At 41.8% G+C, this 22,692-nt stretch overlaps 1 protein-coding gene across 1 annotated transcript in view; it reads right to left on the bottom strand.

The window, feature by feature from the left end:
• Nucleotides 1-12,659: 12,659 nt before the first annotated feature.
• The window catches only part of LOC122941929 (zinc finger protein 605-like), a 54,369-nt gene continuing 44,336 nt past the window's right edge, over nucleotides 12,660-22,692 (bottom strand). Inside the window, exons 5-8 of the mRNA XM_044299427.1 lie at nucleotides 20,138-20,272; nucleotides 19,831-20,010; nucleotides 19,625-19,748; nucleotides 12,660-14,857 (exon numbers count right to left, since the gene is read on the bottom strand). Coding sequence (XP_044155362.1) covers nucleotides 13,602-14,857; nucleotides 19,625-19,748; nucleotides 19,831-20,010; nucleotides 20,138-20,272 — 1,695 coding nt within the window. The 3' untranslated portion in view covers nucleotides 12,660-13,601. The remainder of the gene's footprint in view (nucleotides 14,858-19,624; nucleotides 19,749-19,830; nucleotides 20,011-20,137; nucleotides 20,273-22,692) is intronic.

Below are 22,692 nucleotides of genomic sequence, written 5' to 3'. Positions count from 1 at the left end.
AGGCCGTCTTCCAGGAGAGTAATTTTAATGGAATGGTGTCCAAAGGTTCAAAGGGCACTTTACAGAGGGTATCTAGAACTATAGATAAGTCCCAAGGAGGAACAGTCTGTCTCAGAGTGGGTTTTAGTCTGGATATAGCCTTTACAAACCTTTTTATCCAACGATGTTCTGCTAGCGGGTAGTCCAGAAAGGATGACAAAGCTGATATCTGCACCTTGATCGTGCTAGGACGTAGCCCTAGGTCAAAACCCCTCTGTAGGAAGTCAAGAATATGAGCGATGGAAGGAGATGATCTGGACGGATGTGTATCTACCAGCCAGGAATTAAATCTGCTCCAGATTTTCCAATAAATAGCATTTGTCACTGGTTTCCTACTTTTTTGTAATGTGGAGATCACAGCATGTGACAAGCCCTGCCTGCTCAGCATTCTCCTTTCAGGATCCAGGCTTTCAGATTCCATTTCTCCAGATTCGGGTGGAGAAGGGACCCCTAAGTGAGAAGGTCTGGCTTAGAGGGAGTGATATTGGTTCTTCTCCCCTAGCCTGTCTAACAGGGGATACCAGCTCCTCTTCGGCCAAGCTGGACGTATGAAAATGAATTTCCCCGAGCTCTCGCTGATCTTCCTCAAGGTGGCCGGGATAAGCGGGATTGGCGGGAAGACATATGTTTTTGACATGGCATCTATCCCCAGAGGATCTCCGCTGGGATCTAGGGAAAAAAACTGAGACGCCTGGGCGTTTTCTCTGGAGGCTAGAAGGTCCACCTGGGGGTACCCCCATTTCCTGCAGATCTGATGAAAGACCTGCCTGTTCAGCATCCATTCTCCCGGATGGAATCTTCTTCTGCTCAGGTAGTCTGCTGTAACGTTGTCCTTCCCTCTGATATGGAGGGCTGAGATAGATAGAATATTTTCCTGTGCCCAAAGAAAAATCTTTTCTGTGACCTCCTGAAGACCTGGGTTCTGAGTTCCCCCTTGATGTCTTATATAGCAGACTGTAGTTATATTGTCTGATAAAACTTAAACATGATTCCCTCTTAGGAGAAGTTCTGCTGCTTGGAGTGACTTTAGTACCGCCATTAATTCCCTTACGTTTGAGGAACGCTGACTCTCTGCTAGGGACCATGAACCCTGAAAGAAAAGATCTTCTATGTGTGAACCCCAACCGGACATGCTGGCATCGGTTACCACAGTCAAACAAGGTCTTCTCAACCAGTGAACCCCTCTCTGCAGGTTGGCGGGAGTTATCCACCAGTTCAAGAACTCCTTTATGGACATTGGAATCCTGATCTTCCTGTCTAGAGACCTCTGGTCCTTGTCCCGCTTGGTAAGAACTAGACCCTGTAGCGGCCTCGAGTGGATCTGGGACCACTGAACCATCTGAATACAGGATGTCATCAAGCCTAGTATCCGCATAGCCTCTTTGATGGAGCAGAGGTTTCTTCTTTGGAAGGAGGATATTTCTTCTATAAATGCGTTGCGTTTTGATTCTGGAAGAAAGGACATCTGTCTCTGGGAGTCCAGAAGGGTTCCTAGAAAGATCTTTTTACGCTCATGCTGAGATCTTATTTCCCTAGGTTGATTATCTAGCCTAAATCTTGTAGAACCTTTAACGTTGTCTGTAGATGGTTCCGCAGAAGGACCTCTGAGGATGCTGTCAGGAGGAAGTCGTCTAAGTACGGAATTATTGTTATTCCCTGTTGTCTCAGGAAAGCCATTATCTCTACTATTAGTTTCGTGAAAATGCGTGGAGCGCTTGAGATCCCGAATGGAAGACATTGGAACTGGAAGTGAAGAACCATGCCGTCTAACGTCACCGCGAACCTGAGGAACTGATGATGGCTCGGATGTATGGGGACATGATAGTAGGCATCTTTGAGATCGATGGTGCACATCAATGCCCCTGCTGGAATCAGTGGAACTGTTGAACGTATTGACTCCATCTTGAACCTGAAATATTGAATCCATTTGTTCAGGAACTTCAGGTTTATGATAGTTCTCAGTGAACCGTCTGTTTTTTTTACCCAGAACAGTTTGGAGTAGTGGCCTCTGCCCTGTTGGGGTCTTGGAACAGGAACTATTGCTTCCATTGCGCAAAGTTTATCCAAGTCTTGAACCATCTGGTTCTTTAGTGACGGAGACTGGGGTGTGGTAACACAAAATCTCTGAGGAGGAAGACGACTGAACTCTATTTTGTACCCCTCTCGTACTGTCTGAAGTACCCAGGGGTTCTGAGTTACTAGAGACCATTGATGACTGAAGAACCGAAGTCTCCCCCCCCCCACTGGTCTGGCGTTATTTGTTCTGGTAAGAGAAAGTGTTGGGTTTGAGAAGGAACCCCCTCCCCTTCCCACCTTTGGGGTAGCTCCACCTGCCCGACTTGCCTTTCCCTCTACCTGAAAAATTCTGTGTCTGTCCCTGGCATGAATTTTTCCGAAAGGACTGAGTCTTCTTAGATCTCTCCCCCGGAAAGCCTTTATTCTTGTCCGCAGCACTATCCTGCCTCACTTGTAGGGACAGGAAGACACTGGAGATCGGAGGGAAGGGGGGGGGGGGGGCTTTTAACCTGTCTCACTTCCTGTCCCTACAGAGATTGGATTGGACATCCTCCCATGTGCTGTCATGGGGGACGTCCTGGAAACAGAAGATTCATACTTACCTGCTCCTTGCCGCTGTCTCCATCTTCTGGTCCCCGTACTGTTCACATATGGCTGGCTATGGGTATAGTCACATGCTCCGCTCCAGCCAATGAGTGGCTTCAGTGGTGATGTGGCTACAAGCAGTATTTCACCGCTGAAGCCAGTCATTTACTGTAGAGGTGCTCCAGGACTGGAAGATGGATACAGCGAGACAATAACCAGTAAGCACTTTCCTTCACTGCAGAGGACGGCGCTCACTGGTTATTACCGCCTCCTGCACCCCTAGATATACTGTATGTGCCCTACAATAGCAAGTAAGCATTTTTTCTGAGGTCTCATACACACAACCGTTGTTTTGATGCAGCTCAGATGTGGACCCATTCACTCCATGTGCTGCCCACTTCCGTGGCTCTGTTCCGCAAAACAGTTTTGCAGAACACACAAGGCTGGTATCCTTGTTTTGCGGACCACAAAATACGGTATGGTCATGTGCATGAGGCCTTACTAGTTGGGAAAGCACTTATTGGTTAACCCTTTAGTGACCAGGGCTGAAAAGACCTTAATGACCAGTCACTTTGTGGTTTAGCGTACGGGGTTCAAACACTTGTAACTTTTTTAGTTGTTTGACTACTAAAATAACTTGCAGCTTTTTATTATATGACACAGGGCTTTTTAATATTTTTTTTAGTTTTATATTCAAACTATAGCTCATTCTTTAAATATGCAAATTATTTTAATTCGTTTTCTATTTGGTTTTGGATAATTTTATGATATAATATGTATAGTTTCATGTGAATGGGGTGATAATAGTGATGGTTTTGGTTGATGTGGACATTTTTTGTTCTTTTATATATTTTATTATTTTTCCTTTTTATTTTTCCTTATTTTTAAATAGATTTCTGCTACAATAAGACACTGACTTTTTTTTTGTTTTTTTCCCTTTTATTTGTATATAATTTTTTTATATAATCACTTTATTACTTATTTTTAAAATATATTTTTGCCACATGTATCCCCCAAGAGATCATAAAAAGGCCGTTGGAGGACAGTGAACAATTTTATTTTGCACTTTTTCCTTTTTATTTTTTTACATTGTTAAAATTCTTTATTTTTTTATATATACATATATATATTTGTAACACTTTATGTATGTTAAAAAGACTTCTGGGGGACACTGACTTTTTTTTTTGCATGTTCCCTCTTTTTCCCTTTTATATGTATTTTTGTATTTTATTGTGTTTTCAATTTTTTTACTTTTTATTTTAATATATATATATGTTTGCCACATAATTTGTCCCCAAAAGGTCCATGAAAGACCTTTGAGGACACAGACAAAGGAGCCCCAATTACAGGGGAAACCATCCTGATGGGGGGTGAAGGGTGTATTTGTACAGGGCAGAACCGATCACTGACCATGCAGCTCTGCGCTCCTCTGCCCTCAAGACACCAGGCGATTACGTGATCGCTGGGTTTAAACTGCAGAGCGCTCCTTGAGGAGAAGGCAGAAGCGCTGATAAACTTGCACCTGCCTTCTCCTCGGCTTCCCCACTCTCACCAATAGCCAGGGACCCGTCCTATTCCAGACTCCTGCTACAGTGCAGGGTCAGGAGCTGTCATCCTTCCCTGTGCGGCGCTCCAGGAAGAAACACAGCTGTTCACACGATCAACTGTGTTTCTGTCCAGCAGTACAGGGGCTGCAAACCTTGGCTCTGGGGGCCATAGGTTATGCACTCCTGGTCTAGGGTATGTCTTACCTGTCTAGGTACTATGGGACATGTACTGTATAAGTCCTTGATCTGAACATAAATTCATTATTAAAGTATTTTTGGGGGGGCACTATAAATGATGTAGTTAGTGACAATTAATCTTGCACTCATGTTACTTATGTCACTCCAGCTCACCAATTCCAATAGATGTATGGAAATGTTAGGCTCACTGCTACAAGTAAAGATGAGGAGAAAATCCAGAATCTTAAACTTGAAGATTTTATTGGAGGTCACTCGAATTACAGAACAGGATACATACACAATTGATGCATTTCGACCACCAGCGTGGTCTTACTTATAACATAAAATGTGGAGAAAAATTGCGAATTAAAAAAGGAGCCATCACCAACGCAGAGGCTCCATACTGTCGCATGATCAAAAAATACAAGTGTTAAAATCAAACACACCAGTACAGGTAAATGGCAGATTAGTAGAGCAAGATTACATCAGTTTTTTTCTGTCTAGCCTGAAAGACGCAAAAGTTTTCAAAATAAACAACTAAAATGTTTCCCTGTTGAATAGTTTCCTTTGTTAATCCTCACCACAAGGTGGTTTGGAAAACTGTTCAATAATTTGCACTTACATATCCGCTGTGCTTTTGTTATGCACGTATGTGTGTTTTAAAGTGCACATTGTGCATCCCACATACTGAATGTTGCAGGATGCACACGTTATAAGATCTACAACAAAAGTTGACACATTGATCATTGAACAACAAATACTTTTAGAATGACCACTTTTTAGGTGCCATGCCTCGAAGACAAAAATAAACTAGGATGACCCAAGGTGGGGGCATGTTTAGATACATACTTATAGTCTATAGCAGTGATGGCAAACCTTTTAGAGACTGAGGGGCCAAACTGCAACCTAAAACCCACTTATTTATCGCAAAGTGCCAACACGGCAATTTACCCTGAATACTACAGTCCAGTATAGTGTATCTTTCATGTATGTTATTATTTAGCTATAACAGCCTGCCTACATACAATGCGCTGCCTGTGCCGCCCTGCGCTGATGAATGACAGGAGAAGTCTAAGGCTTATTGGTACACCAAAGACTTTTTCCAAGGTGCGGGTGCCCATTGAGAAGGCTCTGAGTGCCGCTACTTGCACCCGTGCCATAGGTTCACCACCACTGGCCTATAGTATCCTTATGAAGAATGGGTAAGCATTTGTGTATTTGGCTACAAATGGAAGAAACTTCTCTGCTGTAACTAATTGAAAAAAGAATAAGAGGAAGAAAAACCAAATGAGATTTAGAAGAGATTACCATAGATCTTTTTGTTGAACTATTTTTGTGGCTTGATTGAGCATCCAGACTGGATAGCCCCGATCCTGCAGGCCCTCTGAGGGCAGGCTCTCTGGGAGCAGTATGGCAGCAGGCTCTCTGGGAGCAGTATGGCTGCAGACTCTCTGGGGGCAATATGGCAGCAGGCTCTCTGGGGCAATATGGCTGCAGACTCTCTGGGGGCAATATGGCTGCAGGCTCTCTGGGGGAAATATGGCTGCAGGCTCTCTGGGGCAATATGGCTGCAGGCTCTCTGGGGAAATATGGCTGCAGGCTCTCTGGGGCAATATGGAAGCAGGCTCTCTGGGGCAATATGGCTGCAGGCTCTCTGGGGAAATATGGCTGCAGGCTCTCTGGGGAAATATGGCTGCAGACTCTCTGGGGGCAATATGGCTGCAGACTCTCTGGGGGCAATATGGCTGCAGGCTCTCTGGGGCAATATGGCAGCAGGCTCTCTGGGGAAATATGGCTGCAGGCTCTCTGGGGGCAATATGGCTGCAGGCTCTCTGGGGCAATATGGCTGCAGGCTCTCTGGGGAAATATGGCAGCAGGCTCTCTGGGGGAAATATGGCTGCAGGTTCTCTGGGGCAATATGGCTGCAGGCTCTCTGGGGAAATATGGCTGCAGACTCTCTGGGGGCAATATGGCTGCAGGCTCTCTGGGGCAATATGGCAGCAGGCTCTCTGGGGCAATATGGCAGCAGGCTCTCTGGGGGCAATATGGCAGCAGGCTCTCTGGGGCAATATGGCAGCAGGCTCTCTGGGGCAATATGGAAGCAGGCTCTCTGGGGCAATATGGCAGCAGGCTCTCTGGGGCAATATGGAAGCAGGCTCTCTGGGGCAATATGGCAGCAGGCTCTCTGGGGGAAATATGGCTGCAGGCTCTCTGTGGAAATATGGCAGCAGGCTCTCTGGGGCAATATGGAAGCAGGCTCTCTGGGGCAATATGGCTGCAGGCTCTCGGGGGCAATATGGCTGCAGGCTCTCGGGGGCAATATGGCTGCAGGCTCTCTGGGGCAATATGGCTGCAGGCTCTCGGGGGCAATATGGCTGCAGGCTCTCTGGGGCAATATGGCTGCAGGCTCTCTGGGGGAAATATGGCTGCAGACTCTCTGGGGGCAATATGGCTGCAGACTCTCTGGGGGAAATATGGCAGCAGGCTCTCTGGGGCAATATGGCAGCAGGCTCTCTGGGGAAATATGGCAGCAGGCTCTCTGGGGTAATATGGCTGCAGGCTCTCTGGGGCAATATGGAAGCAGGCTCTCTGGGGCAATATGGCAGCAGGCTCTCTGGGGCAATATGGCAGCAGGCTCTCTGGGGCAATATGGCAGCAGGCTCTCTGGGGCAATATGGCAGCAGGCTCTCTGGGGCAATATGGAAGCAGGCTCTCTGGGGCAATATGGAAGCAGGCTCTCTGAGGCAATATGGCAGCAGGCTCTCTGGGGCAATATGGAAGCAGACTCTCTGGGGCAATATGGCAGCAGGCTCTCTGGGGAAATATGGCAGCAGGCTCTCTGGGAGCAGTAAGGCTGCAGACTTCCTGGGGGCAATATATAATTTATTTTATTCAGTGATTTCCCCATGATGCTGGGTTGTGCTTTTTATTACACATTAATTGCATGTGTTAAATGTGTTTTTGCAAATATAAGAATAGTTATTTAGTTATTTCAGTGATATAGTCCGCTATACTAAACCACTCAGTACAGCCCAATTGATGACAAAGATGGCAGAACAATATGTTCGATCACTGCAGCAAAAATTGGGCTGAGGCCTCAGTGTTTTAGCCTGTTTGTATTGAATGAGTCCATTTCATTAGTTTTTTTATGGTGATCCTACATAGTCTTTTAGCCATGGCTATTCATACATTATTGTAGTATACCTACCGTACCTCATGTTAGGTGTGTAGCCTAGAAATTAGGTACTGTATTATCCCTAAACAAAGGGATCATCTCACTAATTGTCTTTGAGCTTTAAATCCTAAAGGAGCCTTTACACAGGCTGAGATTCGCATAGATCATTGAGTAACGCTCGTTGGCGATGATCGGGCGGTGTAAATGTACCGTCAGTTAGCGTTTCGCTCGTTCATTGGTTAATTGGATCTTTTGTGCGAACACAAAAATCCTTGTTTTTCAGTGGCAGATAGGGCTTTGTAACCATGATCTGCTGCTGGGAAACAACTAGTCGCTATGGGGAAGAACAATGTCATTAGCGATCGCTACTCCTCATCTCTGCAGGAGATTACTGTGTGTAAATGCAGCGGTATCCTCTACCAGAAATCAGCAGATCGTCGGTAAGGAACGCTTCATTCCCAACATTATGTGACCTTGAGTTTCCTCTAGGGACAGCCATAGGAAACCAAACGAAGGAGACATGGTGTGTGCAGTGAGTTGCCTCTGATGAAGTGCGAAAGCGAAAACGGCGTTTTATGTTTGTGATGAGCTTTTAACCGAAAGTGGCTTTGTGAGTATAATCAGTGCTTCACTATTGGTGCGGTCTCTCGATATCCCACAGGAGTGTGCTAGAGGAGAGGAGTGCATCTGTGGAGGGCAATTTGGTTCTCTGTGTCCAAATATGCTGATGGGTTTGTGCTAGAGTGAAGAATTAAATATCATGAAAAAAGCAGTGCGGTCCTACCCTGAAAAAGCATTGACGGTTTGTGTGAACATTGCCCACTTCACATTTGGGACCAGTGACGCTGACAATATAGGCAACGTACCGAAGTGTTTCTTTTACTTATACAATTACAGTCCACCCGATGACATTGTGCCGTGTGTGAAACAAAGACGGCTAAAAAAATTCTCTAAATGAATAAAGGGCCTATGTTTTGTAGATGTCTAATTTATATACACCAGATGTTTCAGACTAGACATCCAGACTTCAAGGTTCACCTCTTCCAGCTTCATTTACACTTCTGAAGGGCAGAGCAATGTCAATGACCAGGAAAGGCAGCCCTTGAACAAAATTGTGATCATCACTTGTCATTAACTGACAAGGTTTTCTTCTAGGATTACCATAATGAATATAGGATCAGGGGGTACTATTTCTGTGTATGGAGAGTGCCTAGTAGATATAAGGAGTCTTACTGGCCCGGTGATGCTCCTCTGGCTTTCTGAGAAAAGAATATGGAAACTAGCTCTCTTTCCAAAAAGAAAACAAAGCTTAGCCTCTAACGCTGCCAGATGTATGGAATGTAAACATTAGTAGAATTTTCCGTTCTTACATTTCTGTTTTGTACTCCTGGAGCCATAACTTTATTATTTTTTTGTTCACATAGACGTGTAAAGGCTTGTTTTTTTGCAGGACAAATTGTACTTTTTCATGGCACTATTTAACATTGCATACGACGTAGTAGGAAGCTGGAAAAAATTCCACCAAAATGCAATTCCGCCATAGCTTAATAGGTTTCGTTTTTTATGGTGTTCCCTATGAGGCAAAACTGACTTGGTACCTTGATTAGAGATTAGCAAATCAAATCTGATGAAGTATAATTCAATTCGAATTTTAGGAGAAATTTGATTTGCAACGAATCCGAATTTCCTCGCGCTTCATGGTAAGAAATCGCATTTTTCATAAAATGGCTGCTGCACGTCTGAGGACATGGAAAAAGGAAGTCTGGGAAGCCAGGATCACCCAGACTGATATGCATGCAGCAAATCAGCAGTCAGCCAGCCCTGTGATGTCACAGCCCTATAAATACGGTGGCCATCTTAGATTCTGATATTTTACAGCATTTAGAGTGCAGGTACAGACATGTGTAGGTGCTAGGGATAGCAAAAATATGATTGTGAAAAAAAACTAAAAAAACTATTTATAAGTGCAGTGAAAGGATAGGGAGGAATCATTTCACAGCATCTTAGTGCAGGGAGAGATGTCAGAATTCTCTAGGGATAGTGCTAGAAAAGCGATTTACAAGTGCAGGGAAAGATTATTTGGGGATTAGCCATTATACAGCTCTGTCATTCCAGCAATTTGTTCTTGTTATTGGGGTGCAAGTGCTATGTTGAAAAGCCTTTAGTGCCCTATTTTAATACAAAAAGAAAAATATATACGCACTTCACTGTTGCAGTTTTTTGTGGTGAAAGCGTTTAGTGGCCTATTTCAGTACAGAAAGAAAAATATATTCTCAGTTCACTTCTGCAGTTACATGGGTTGAAAGCGTTTAGTGGCCTATATCAGTACAGAAAGAAAAATATATACGCAATTCACTGTTGCAGTTATTTGTGGAGATTGTTTTGTGACCTATTTTAGTACAGAAAGAAAAATATATATGCATTGCACTGCTGCAGTTATATGTGGTAAAAGCATTTAGTGGCCTATTTCAGTACAGAAAGAAATATATATATGCATTTCACTTCTGTATTTATATGTGGTAAAAGCATTTTGTGGCCTATTACAGTACAGAAAGAAAAATATATTCTCAGTTCAATTCTGCAGTTATACAGGTCCTTCTCAAAAAATTAGCATATTGTGATAAAGTTCATTATTTTCTGTAATGTACTGATAAACATTAGACTTTCATATATTATAGATTCATTACACACCAACTGAAGTAGTTCAAGCCTTTTATTGTTTTAATTTTGATGATTTTGGCATACAGCTCATGAAAACCCAAATTTCCTATCTCATAAAATTAGCATATTTCATCCGACCAATAAAAGAAAAGTGTTTTTAATACAAAAAAAGTCAACCTTCAAATAATTATGTTCAGTTATGCACTCAATACTTGGTCGGGAATCCTTTTGCAGAAATGACTGCTTCAATGCGGCGTGGCATGGAGGCAATCAGCCTGTGGCACTGCTGAGGTGTTATGGAGGCCCAGGATGCTTCGATAGCGGCCTTAAGCTCATCCAGAGTGTTGGGTCTTGCGTCTCTCAACTTTCTCTTCCCAATATCCCACAGATTCTCTATGGGGTTCAGGTCAGGAGAGTTGGCAGGCCAATTGAGCACAGTAATACCATGGTCAGTAAACCATTTACCAGTGGTTTTGGCACTGTGAGCAGGTGCCAGGTCGTGCTGAAAAATGAAATCTTCATCTCCATAAAGCTTTTCAGCAGATGGAAGCATGAAGTGCTCCAAAATCTCCTGATAGCTAGCTGCATTGACCCTGCCCTTGATAAAACACAGTGGACCAACACCAGCAGCTGACATGGCACCCCAGACCATCACTGACTGTGGGTATATGACACTGGACTTGGCATTTCCCTCTCCCCAGTCTTCCTCCAGACTCTGGCACCTTGATTTCCGAATGACATGCAACAGTCCGGTGCTGCTTCTCTGTAGCCCAGGTCAGGCGCTTCTGCCGCTGTTTCTGGTTCAAAAGTGGCTTGACCTGGGGAATGCGGCACCTGTAGCCCATTTCCTGCACACGCCTGTACACGGTGGCTCTGGATGTTTCTACTCCAGACTCAGTCCACTGCTTCCGCAGGTCCCCCAAGGTCTGGAATCGGTCCTTCTCCACAATCTTCCTCAGGGTCCGGTCACCTCTTCTCGTTGTGCAGCGTTTTCTGCCACACTTTTTCCTTCCCACAGACTTCCCACTGAGGTGCCTTGATACAGCACTCTGGGAACAGCCTATTCGTTCAGAAATTTCTTTCTGTGTCTTACCCTCTTGCTTGAGGGTGTCAATGATGGCCTTCTGGACAGCAGTCAGGTCGGCAGTCTTACCCATGATTGCGGTTTTGAGTAATGAACCAGGCTGGGAGTTTTTAAAAGCCTCAGGAATCTTTTGCAGGTGTTTAGAGTTAATTAGTTGATTCAGATGATTAGGTTAATAGCTCGTTTAGAGAACCTTTTCATGATATGCTAATTTTTTTAGATAGGAATTTTGGGTTTTCATGAGCTGTATGCCAAAATCATCAATATTAAAACAATAAAAGGCTTGAACTACTTCAGTTGTGTGTAATGAATCTAAAATATATGAAAGTCTAATGTTTATCAGTACATTACAGAAAATAATGAACTTTATCACAATATGCTAATTTTTTTAGAAGGACCTGTATGTGTTGAAAGCATTTAGTGTACTATTTCAGTACAAAAAGAAAAATATATAAGCATTTCACTGTTGCAGTTATTTATGGTGAAAGCGTTTAGTGGCCTATTTCAGTACAGAAAGAAAAATATTTATGCACTTCACTGTTGCAGTTATTTGTGGTGAAAGCGTTTAGTGGCCTATTTCAATACAAAATAAAAATATTTTCTCAGTTTAATTCTGCAGCTATACAGTACAGACCAAAAGTTTGGACACACCTACTCATTTAAAGAATTTTCTATATTTTCATGACTATGAAAATTGTAGATTCACACTGAAGGCATCAAAACTATGAATTAACACATGTGGAATTATATAGATAACAAAAAAGTGTGAAACAACTGAAAATATGTTATATTCCACCTTTTGCTTTGATTACTGCTTTGCACACTCTTGGCATTCTCTTGATAAGCTTCCCACAAGGTCCACTCGATGGGTCATTTTCTGATGATCCATTCCCTTTATATTTTCCTCTAGACACATTGTGCATCACAGTTACCTCACACCTGTAACATGTTTTAGAGTAGGCAGTGTTCTTCTATCACACCGTCATAGATACCAGGAGATGTATTCATATATTTCATTCCAAAATTACAGACTCTTTCTCAGTTGGTTTGTTCTCAAGTACCAGCTATCCCTGTATTACATGTATTTGATCTACTTAATGAGCAGCATGGGCAACATTATACTTGTATATTGCTACATGATGAGCTGGACAGGAGACTCAACGGCATAATATAGTTAATATTAATGTGCCCAAATGAATGGATTTGTTTCTAAAACAGAAAATGTCTTAGAAAATTCCGCAAAGTCTAGGATCCACAGTGTAATTCTCCTCTCAATGTTATATCAGTTCTCGCTTAACTCCATAGGTTCTAAGATGTTACCTTCAAGTCTAAAGGGTAAAGAAAATAGGCCTAACCACAAGGATATGGTTTAAAGTCAAATATTTATTAACGAGTAACAAGTCTTAAGATGCTGTTATATATCTTAATGTGAAATATTCTATGCACATGTTGGATCTACAGCTGCGTTATCTGGAGTCTATTAGTTTTATTGATAACAGAGGTTTAGTTATAATTGCCGACATTTCTTTGGCTACATTCACATCATCAGTAACCTGATCCAGTAGAGAACAGCCTGCTGAAGTTCTCAGGATCTGGCATTTACAGATACTGATGCTCGCTTCCGGACCCAATAGACTATAATGGGATACAGCCGGCAAAAAAATGTTGCACGCAGTGGTTTTTATCCACCTTAAACCTGGCACCCATGGCTAAAGCTAAAGCAGATCCTCACCAGATGCCATTATAGTCTATGGGGTTTGGTGGTGAACAACAGCATTGGGGACTGCCAGATCTGATCAACTCAGATGGAATGATTCTGGATCCGGCATTTCCAGATACTGATGCTCACTGCCGAACCCCATAGACTATAATGGGATCCAGCTGGCAAAAAAATGTTGCATGTAATGTTTTTTGTCCACCTGGCACTTATGGCTAAAGCTAAAGCAGATCCTGACTAGATGCCATTATAGTCTATGGGATCCAGCAGTGAACAACAGCATCGGGCAATGCCAGGTCTGGTGAACTCTGTTTCTGCCGGAGCAGCCTGCCAGATCAAGTTACCGGTGATGTCAACGTACCCTAAATCATCACATAGTGCTGTAAATTGCCTTCCCTTTGTTTGAATTACATTTACCTTTACTTTATGTTTGAATTTTTTCTGTGTACTATTCATCAATAAAAAGAGCTAAAAAAAGATGACTTTCCTGAGTTTTAAAAATGTGATTTGTCTCTGAAACATTTCCTTCCTTTTGGACAATTTATCTTTGATGTGCAATAAGAGCGACTTTGGTTAAAAACACTTTCCACATACATTACCTCAAAAAGGTTTCTCCCCTTTATGACTTCTCAGATGTTTAACAAGATTTGATTTATCAGTAAAACATTTCCCACATTCTGAGCATAAATATGGCTTCTCCCCTGTGTGAATTCTCTGATGTGTAACAAGATGTGATTTTTCTGTAAAACATTTTCCACATTCTGGACAAGAAAACAGCTTCTCTCCTGTGTGAATTCTCTGATGTTTAACAAGACTTGTTTTCACTATAAAACACTTTCCACATTCTGGACAAGAAAATGGCTTCTCCCCTGTATGAATTCTCTGATGTATAACAAGATATGGTTTATGTGTGAAACTTTTTCCACATTCTGAACAAGAAAGTTTCTTATCTCCAATGTGAGTTCTTTCATGACAAACAAGGGTTGACTTCTGAGTAAAACATTTACCACATTCTGAACACGAAAAAGGCTTCTCCCCTGTGTGAGTTACTTGATGTCTAACAAGATCAGATTTCTGGATAAAATATTTTCCACACTCTGTACATAAATATGGTTTCTCTCCTGTGTGACTTCTTTTATGTATAACAAGATACGACTTATCTGTAAAACATTTCCCACATTCTGAACATGAATATGGCTTCTCCCCTGTATGATTTTTATGATGATTAAGAAGATTTGTTTTACAACTAAAAGATTTTCCACATTCTGAACATGAAAATGGTTTCTCCCCTCTGTGAGTTCTTTGATGGTAAACAAGTGTTGATTTGTGAGTAAAACATTTGCCACATTCCGGACACGAAAATGGTTTCTCCCCTGTGTGAGTTTTCTTATGCCTAACTAGATCTGATTTCTGGTTAAAATATTTCCCACATTCTGTACATGAAAATGGTTTTGACCCAGTGTGACTCCTCTCGTGTCTAAGAAGATGTGATTTATCTGTAAAACATTTCCCACATTCTGGACATGAATATGGCTTCTCCCCTGTGTGCATTCTCTGATGTATAAGGAGAGAAGATTTATGTTTAAAAAAAAATCCACATTCCAAACATGAAAACGGCTTCTCCTCTGTTTGATGTTCAACACCGATTTTGTGGCCTTTTTGTTCCTTTGCAGTCTGTGATAAATCAGAGGATTGGACATATTTAAAAGAATCACATGATGAATTTTTGCTGAGAAGACCTGAGGGTACATCTGGGATTATGGCATGTTCTTCACTTGTATTTTGTGTGACAGAATAATCCTCTGTTTTAAAATCTGAAGATGTCACATGTCCTTCTGAGATTCTTGTACAGTCATCTGAAAACAACAAAATTAATTTGATTATTTTTGAATAATATAATCTTAACATCATAGTATTTATAACATTTCTATTCAATATTCAACTGATTGTGACAATGAAGACAAATCAGATCATTGTCTAAGGATCATGCACTCCATCGTATCCGTATATCGGTCCAAAAAATACAGATATCTTCCACATGTATTCCGCAATTTTCTCACTTCCATCAATAGAAATAGCTACTTTTTGTTTTTGCTGAGAAGAATAGGACATGTTCTATAGTTAGCAGAACGGACATATGGATGCAGAGAGCACATGGATGTCATTTCTTTTAATTTTTATTTTTTTAAAGAAATGAATAAGTCCATTTGCTATCCACCAGAAACTGGGATAGCACATGGATGGAAAATATCACAATATTATATAAGCATTATATAGTGGCACTATTTACATGTCTGATGTGGTAGTTTTGTTTATTTGTACCGTTATCATTATTTCTCTACTATATTATAAGGACTTTGCATCTAGCAGTGAATGTGCTGTACATGCGCATACCTGACCTGCCGCTCTTTTCATTTTGGGGGTCTCTGAGGGGGTAATATACCCATTCTCGTGAACAGTGGAGGTCCCAGCATAGGACCCCCATTATTTAATAGTTATCCCCTATCCTGTATAACTGGAATACCCCCTTAACTAATATTGTATAGATGGAGGATGGACCCACAGAATCAATTACCCTGGTAGGCCACACTCAACACTGCTGAGACCTGGTTTCTCAAGTGCTCCTAAGTTGCCACCGCTACAGCCAGTGAAGGTGGGGTACACCTGAGAATCCACCCACACAAAGACAGTTCAGGGGGTTCTCCTGAGATGAAACCCCCCATAAATAGTGTAGGGGGGTAATAGTGGGGGAGGTGATATCACCAAAAACCAGAGCTGGCCCTGCTGGACATAATTTTTTGTCTAGCTACTTTTGAAAGCTAGATGAGTGATGTTCAGAATTATGGCAGAAATAGAATTAATATAATAAACAAAAAATGGAACTGGAATAGTGGATTTAGCCTTTTTAAGGTGATAAACACTTACTTTATAGTTATAAAAAATCTGGCTAAAAGGTTACCCTAGAGCCCCAAATAACAGACAGGTGGGCAAACTGGACAGTACAACTTTAATCCAAATTGTTAGCTGTACAGGGGCCTCCAGTGTATTTCAGTTTATTGACGCTGATAAGGCATTTGATCGAGTACACTGGGATTTCCTCTACGTGACCTTGGAGAAACATGGTTTGATGGGGTTAATATTTATGCTATTCTGGCATTATATGAGGCACCACGTCCGATGCATTCCTGTTATGGTCAAATACCAGACATTTGTATTCTTTAAGCCGTAATCCATTGGGACTACCAAGAATGAGATGTGGAGCATAAGATTTTATTTCCTATTCTGCTTATGAAGAATGACAGTTTTTCTTTTAGACGGCCTTGATAAATCTTCCCCAATGATCTCTTATTTGGAAGGTGATACTTGTTTTTCCTGCTTGCCGTGAAGATTGTTATGTGTTAATTATGATCTATTATCTAGTTCTCTTACTCCTAGAACCTGGTGACCACCAATCCTGACACTCATAGCTCTGACTTTCAATCCTCCTCCTCTTATTTGTGTATATGTCTCCACATTCTGTATTCTGTTAGCACACAGGAACTTGATATAAGTCTAATAGGAGCCGCTGGTTCTTCAGTCTCAAAACTGCTCGTATACTTTTTCTAACAGACGATGAAGAATTAGGAACACGGTGGAAAGCTCTGGAATCTGACCTGACATCCAGATTTTGAATCCGCAGAATGTTAAATTATGTAGAGGATATCTGCTGTGGATTTCACCTTGAAATGTAGGGGTGAAATCCACAGTAAATCCTCAACATTTCCACACCAAATTCTACATGGTACGCTGCAGATTCTTCACTGCACACAGAACATGGATTTCACCCAATGCATTAGAAAGAATAAAATTCATAGTGGACTGACCATAAATTGACAAGTTGTAGATTTTAAATCCACACCTCATGTCAGTTTATGCTGTAGATTATTATTATGTGAGGATTTCCACACATGAAATAGCATTTTGGCTCAACGGGTGAATGTATAGCTGCTGAACAGATTATATTACATATCTAATTAAAGATTCTATACAAATTCAGTTTTGACAATCTATACATACAAATAATGAGATGCTGGGTGTATTTAGTCATGTGTGTACGTAGCAAGGTATTTCAGTGGTTCTCTCCCCTTCAATTTCTTGTAATGTACAGGTCCTTCTAAAAAAATTTGCATATTGTGATAAAGTTCATTATTTTCTGTAATGTACTGATAAACATTAGACTTTAATATAATTTAGATTCGTTACACACAACTGAAGTAGTTCAAGCCTTTTATTGTTTTAATATTGATGATTTTGGCAAACAGCTCATGAAAACCCAAAATTCCTATCTAAAAAAATTAGCATATTTCATCCGACCAATAAAAGAAAAGTGTTTTTAATACAAAAAAAAGTCAACCTTCAAATAATTATGTTCAGTTATGCACTCAATACTTGTTTGGGAATCCTTTTGCAGAAATGACTGCTTCAATGCGGCGTGGCATGGAGGCAATCAGCCTGTGGCACTGCTGAGGTGTTATGGAGGCCCAGGATGCTTCGATAGCGGCCTTAAGCTCATCCAGAGTGTTGGGTCTTGCGTCTCTCAACTTTCTCTTCCCAATATCCCACAGATTCTCTATGGGGTTCAGGTCAGGAGAGTTGGCAGGCCAATTGAGCACAGTAATACCATGGTCAGTAAACCATTTACCAGTGGTTTTGGCACTGTGAGCAGGTGCCAGGTCGTGCTGAAAAATAAAATCTTCATCTCCATAAAGCTTTTCAGCAGATGGAAGCATGAAGTGCTCCAAAATCTCCTGATAGCTAGCTGCATTGACCCTGCCCTTGATAAAACACAGATGACCAACACCAGCAGCTGACATGGCACCCCAGACCATCACTGACTGTGGGTACTTGACACTGGACTTCAGGCATTTTGGCATTTCCCTCTCCCCAGTCTTCCTCCAGACTCTGGCACCTTGATTTCCGAATGACATGCAAAATTTGATTTCATCCTAAAAAAGTACTTTCGACCACTGAGCAACAGTCCAGTGCTGCTTCTCTGTAGCCCAGGTCAGGCGCTTCTGCCGCTGTTTCTGGTTCAAAAGTGGCTTGACCTGGGGAATGCGGCACCTGTAGCCCATTTCCTGCACACGCCTGTACACGGTGGCTCTGGATGTTTCTACTCCAGACTCAGTCCACTGCTTCCGCAGGTCCCCCAAGGTCTGGAATCGGTCCTTCTCCACAATCTTCCTCAGGGTCTTTTCCTTCCCACAGACTTCCCACTGAGGTGCCTTGATACAGCACTCTGGGAACAGCCTATTCGTTCAGAAATTTCTTTCTGTGTCCTACCCTCTTGCTTGAGGGTGTCAATGATGGCCTTCTGGACAGCAGTCAGGTCGGCAGTCTTACCCATGATTGCGGTTTTGAGTAATGAACCAGGCTGGGAGTTTTTAAAAGCCTCAGGAATCTTTTGCAGGTGTTTAGAGTTAATTAGTTGATTCAGATGATTAGGTTAATAGCTCGTTTAGAGAACCTTTTCATGATATGCTAATTTTTTTAGATAGGAATTTTGGGTTTTCATGAGCTGTATGCCAAAATCATCAATATTAAAACAATAAAAGGCTTGAACTACTTCAGTTGTGTGTAATGAATCTAAAATATATGAAAGTCTAATGTTTATCAGTACATTACAGAAAATAATGAACTTTATCACAATATGCAATTTTTTTTAGAAGGACCTGTATCTGGTAAGTGGTACCAGGTACCTGGTCGCTTCCTGAGGTGTGATGTAACTGTACATGTGTACTGCACACAGACCTTTAGGAGAGGCCGGGAAGGTATAAAAAAATCTAGCATGTAACAAAGAGGTTAGATCCATTAAAGACATCATTAGGGTAAGCTGTGTCTTACTACTACCACTTCACTTTGTATCATATGGGTATGGACGTGGTGCCAAGTTGGAATCTGGTTGATGGAGTGTCACCGCTAGATCTCTGAGAAGCTCTGACAGACGTTCTTCAGTACCTCTTGCTTGAGGTTCTTTTGGTTTCATTTTGTCATCTTATTTCCCTCTCTCAGCTGTCATCTAGTTGCACTGATTGCATCCCTTTATATCCCCTCCCATACTGCATCACTTTGCGGTTTATACAACTTTCTGGATTGTGCTCACTGCTAGATGCTGCAACTCCTGGTTCCTCAGTTAAGTCTTCTCCTTTATTTGTGTTTTCCTGTTGGCTTGATTCTAGGTAACCCTGACTCCCTCCATATTAAGTGCAGGGAGCCGGTGGCTCCCCTCACTATTGTAGGGTTTTCAGGTGTCACTCAGTCTAGGTACGAGGGCAAGCAATTTTCTATCATTAAGATCTTTGCATGGGCTGGGCAGTCAGGGAGAGCTCTAGGGCTTTTATATGTTCCTTAGTTTGGGATCAAGTCAGTTGGATCTTTATTTGTGATTTCTAGTTTCCTGCAACACCATCCGTGACATGGAGAGTTGAGTCATTTGTCCGCAACTTTGGTGACAGGTACTTTACTCTGTATGTTATCTTTTATATATATGTTTTAGTATAGTTCAGTAAATATTTTATGCAAAAAAGCCTTGTTAAGCCTATTTATTCCCAGGTCTTAGAATTCACAGTAATGCAGTCTATTACCTGGTGATGTAAGCAGCTGATGATCCTCCATGATGACGTCCTTGTACAGATCTTTGTGTCCTTCCAAAAACTCCCACTCCTCCATGGAGAAATAGACGGTGATATCCTGAAACCTTATAGGAACCTGAAAACACAATGATGCAGTCATCACCCAGATCCCTTCATAACATTACTGTTTAATTTCCTAGCATTTCCAGCAGTGTCACCTCTCCAGTCAGCAGCTCAATCATCTTGTTAGTGAGTTCCAGGATCTTCTCTATATTGATTTCCTCGTGTATCAGGGGGTGAGGTGGAGGCCCTGTGATTGGGCTCAGGGTTCTTCTGCATCCTTCAGACACAGGGGCCTGACAGAGCTCACCAGATGTCTTCTTCACTACTGTGTAGTCCTGGTTATGGAGAGACACAGTAATAAATATCACTCCATACATTTCCAGTCTTTCACCTCTCCAATCATGTCCTTCTGTTAGTAACATTGATAAGATGAGGTAATTTGACATCATCAGAATCTCTCACCTCTCCAGTAAGCCGGAAGAGGATCTCTAGGGTGAGATTTATTATACTCTCTGCCATCTTGTCTCTGTCCCTATCCATTCTTGATGCGTCAATCAGGAGAAGGATCTTATATAGAAGATATCCACTGTGCAGATCCTATTTTGTAGGAACCTGAATGGAAAGGAGATGAGATAATGTAAAAATCCAACAAAATCCCATGTAAAGTACAAATACTGGAGGTAATCAGAGGAGATATCATAGAAGATAGTACTTTGAATACATGCTTCCATGTGCTTTCCGCATCCGTATGTCCATTACGCAATAGATAGATCATGTCCTTACCTTTTCTGCAAAGTGTGGACTTATTGAAGTTGAGTCTGCAATAAAATGGCACACAGACTGCATACGCATTTTGCAGATCTGTGGTTTGCAGATCGCAAAAACAGGAGTTAAAAGCAAATCTAGATAGTATTGTAGATATTCAGAAATACCCGGAACTCAAGGTGGAAACATCAGCAATCAATGGAACCTGGTAGTGGTAAATGTGTCTACATCTCAGGACTCCACAATAAAGCCTCATTCACACATGAATGTTTTTCAGTGATTGTAAGAAAAAAACTGGATTGAAGCCTCCACAGACATAAGGTATAAGGGAAGGATCTGCACCTGTTCTGTGTTTAGAGCTGCACCTGGTTTTGGCACAAAATCACTGATGGAAATCACTGTCCAAAACACTGACGTGTGAATGAGGCATAACTCGAGCTGATGGCCCCTTCCTTGACCTGTTCATACAAATTGGTATCAGTTCTGTGACCAATGGTGTCACTGCAGCGATGTGAAAAAACTGAAGGGATCCATGGAAGGATCGGGGCATTTCACACACTTGAAAATGTAAGCCAGAAAATGTATCCACTGAGGGGGTTTGTCTTTGTGAAATATGGACATGACTTCATAGGAAAGGGTACGCAGGTTAAGAGATTTGGCATTAAATTCTATTGCAAAGTAAGCCAATAAACAGGTGGTGTAAGGTTAGACTAGACAGTGTAAAGAAATGTTCCTCACCTCCAGTCCTAAGGGCCCACCTGCCGGTCATGACTTGAGAACATCCCACAGAATGAATACCTGTGGTACGTCCTGATGCATGGACACTAATTATATCACCTGCTCAATACTAAGAAAAATCTGAAAATATGACCGGCAGGTGAGCCCTGAGGGCTGGAGTTCAGGAACACTGGTCTAAAGGGTTCTCCAGATTTATCACCCAGCCTGAGCCATATTGGGGCACATTTACTATAGTGTCTACGCCTGTTTTCATGAGTAAAAAGCCTGCTTCCGACTGTCTCATTTACCAACTGATTTTGCACCTGTTCTGGAGGCATTTGTGTCTGTTTTGAGTTCTAAGACTAATTCAGAAGTTTTAAAACTTTTGTACCTATTTTCTGACAAATTTACTGTAATTCTGTATGTAGGTGCACCTTATTTTGCACCTGATTTAGGCGTAAAAACAGCCTAATTTCTACTCCACTCCAGGGCTGGCTTACTGTTCTGTCTCTGTTTTGAGTGGTGCATTTTGCTACATTTTGCCTACTTTCATGGGGACGTGCACCTAATTTCAGCTCACATTTTCATGTGCATACGAAATAGTCTTAGTGAATAGGAACCTATCTTTTCAACAACCACTAGATGTCAGATTTAAACCAAAGAAAAGCCTGATTTATTAAGGGATAATAAACGAAGCGCAAATTGAAGACTAGCGTTGCCGATATGACTGTTTATTTAAAAAAAAAAAAGGTGTGTTTGATAAATGTGTTCCATTGAGTTTCTTCAAACTGAGTAAGGGCTGATTCATACAATCGAGCTCAGTTCGGTAAACACAGACCGTGTCTGACCTGAACTCAATTGATAATTAATTTAATTATTATAATTAATTATAAGAATATCTTTCCAGGATGGGTTTATAAAAAATAATCATTACTCATTTTACTAATGAAATTTATTAATATTTAGGCCATTATGACACTGCTGTGGTCTCTGCTGCTCACCACTTCCTGATCCCGATTCAACACTTAGGAGACAGATGAAAATGCCTGGCTCAGCCAATCACTGACCGAAGTGATGATCAGTCTTATCCAGTGACTGGCTTATAGGACGTTTAACCCATCCTGACTTTGCAATTAGAGATGGCCTTGCGTTTAGCCCGGCGGTCGTTCCACGGTGAACTTTGCTCGTTCGTATTTCGCCGAACATATGGCGATATTCAAACGCGCCATATTTTTTTGCATAGCGCCGAAATATTGACCCATGACATATCCATCAGGGGGGAAAGGACAGTCAATTGAGACGTTTCAGCACATGGACACACCCCCAACCCTATAACAGAATTCGATCTCGCAGCCATTTTACATTATGTGTTTTGCCAGTGTAGGGAGAGGTTGCATTTTGGAGCAGGGACAGTAAGGGACAACAAACGCTAGCTAATAGAGCCACAAAAGTCCTTTTAAGGACTGGTATAGGTGTGCTATCGATAGGTGTGATATAGAGGGGTGTGATATACTTATAATATACTTTCTAACATA

Source organism: Bufo gargarizans, chromosome 6, assembly GCF_014858855.1.
Source record: "Bufo gargarizans isolate SCDJY-AF-19 chromosome 6, ASM1485885v1, whole genome shotgun sequence".
In the NCBI taxonomy this organism is placed as follows: domain Eukaryota; kingdom Metazoa; phylum Chordata; class Amphibia; order Anura; family Bufonidae; genus Bufo; species Bufo gargarizans.
The sequence above is the reverse complement of the archived record's forward strand: the minus strand, read 5'-3'. Positions and strand labels throughout refer to the sequence as shown.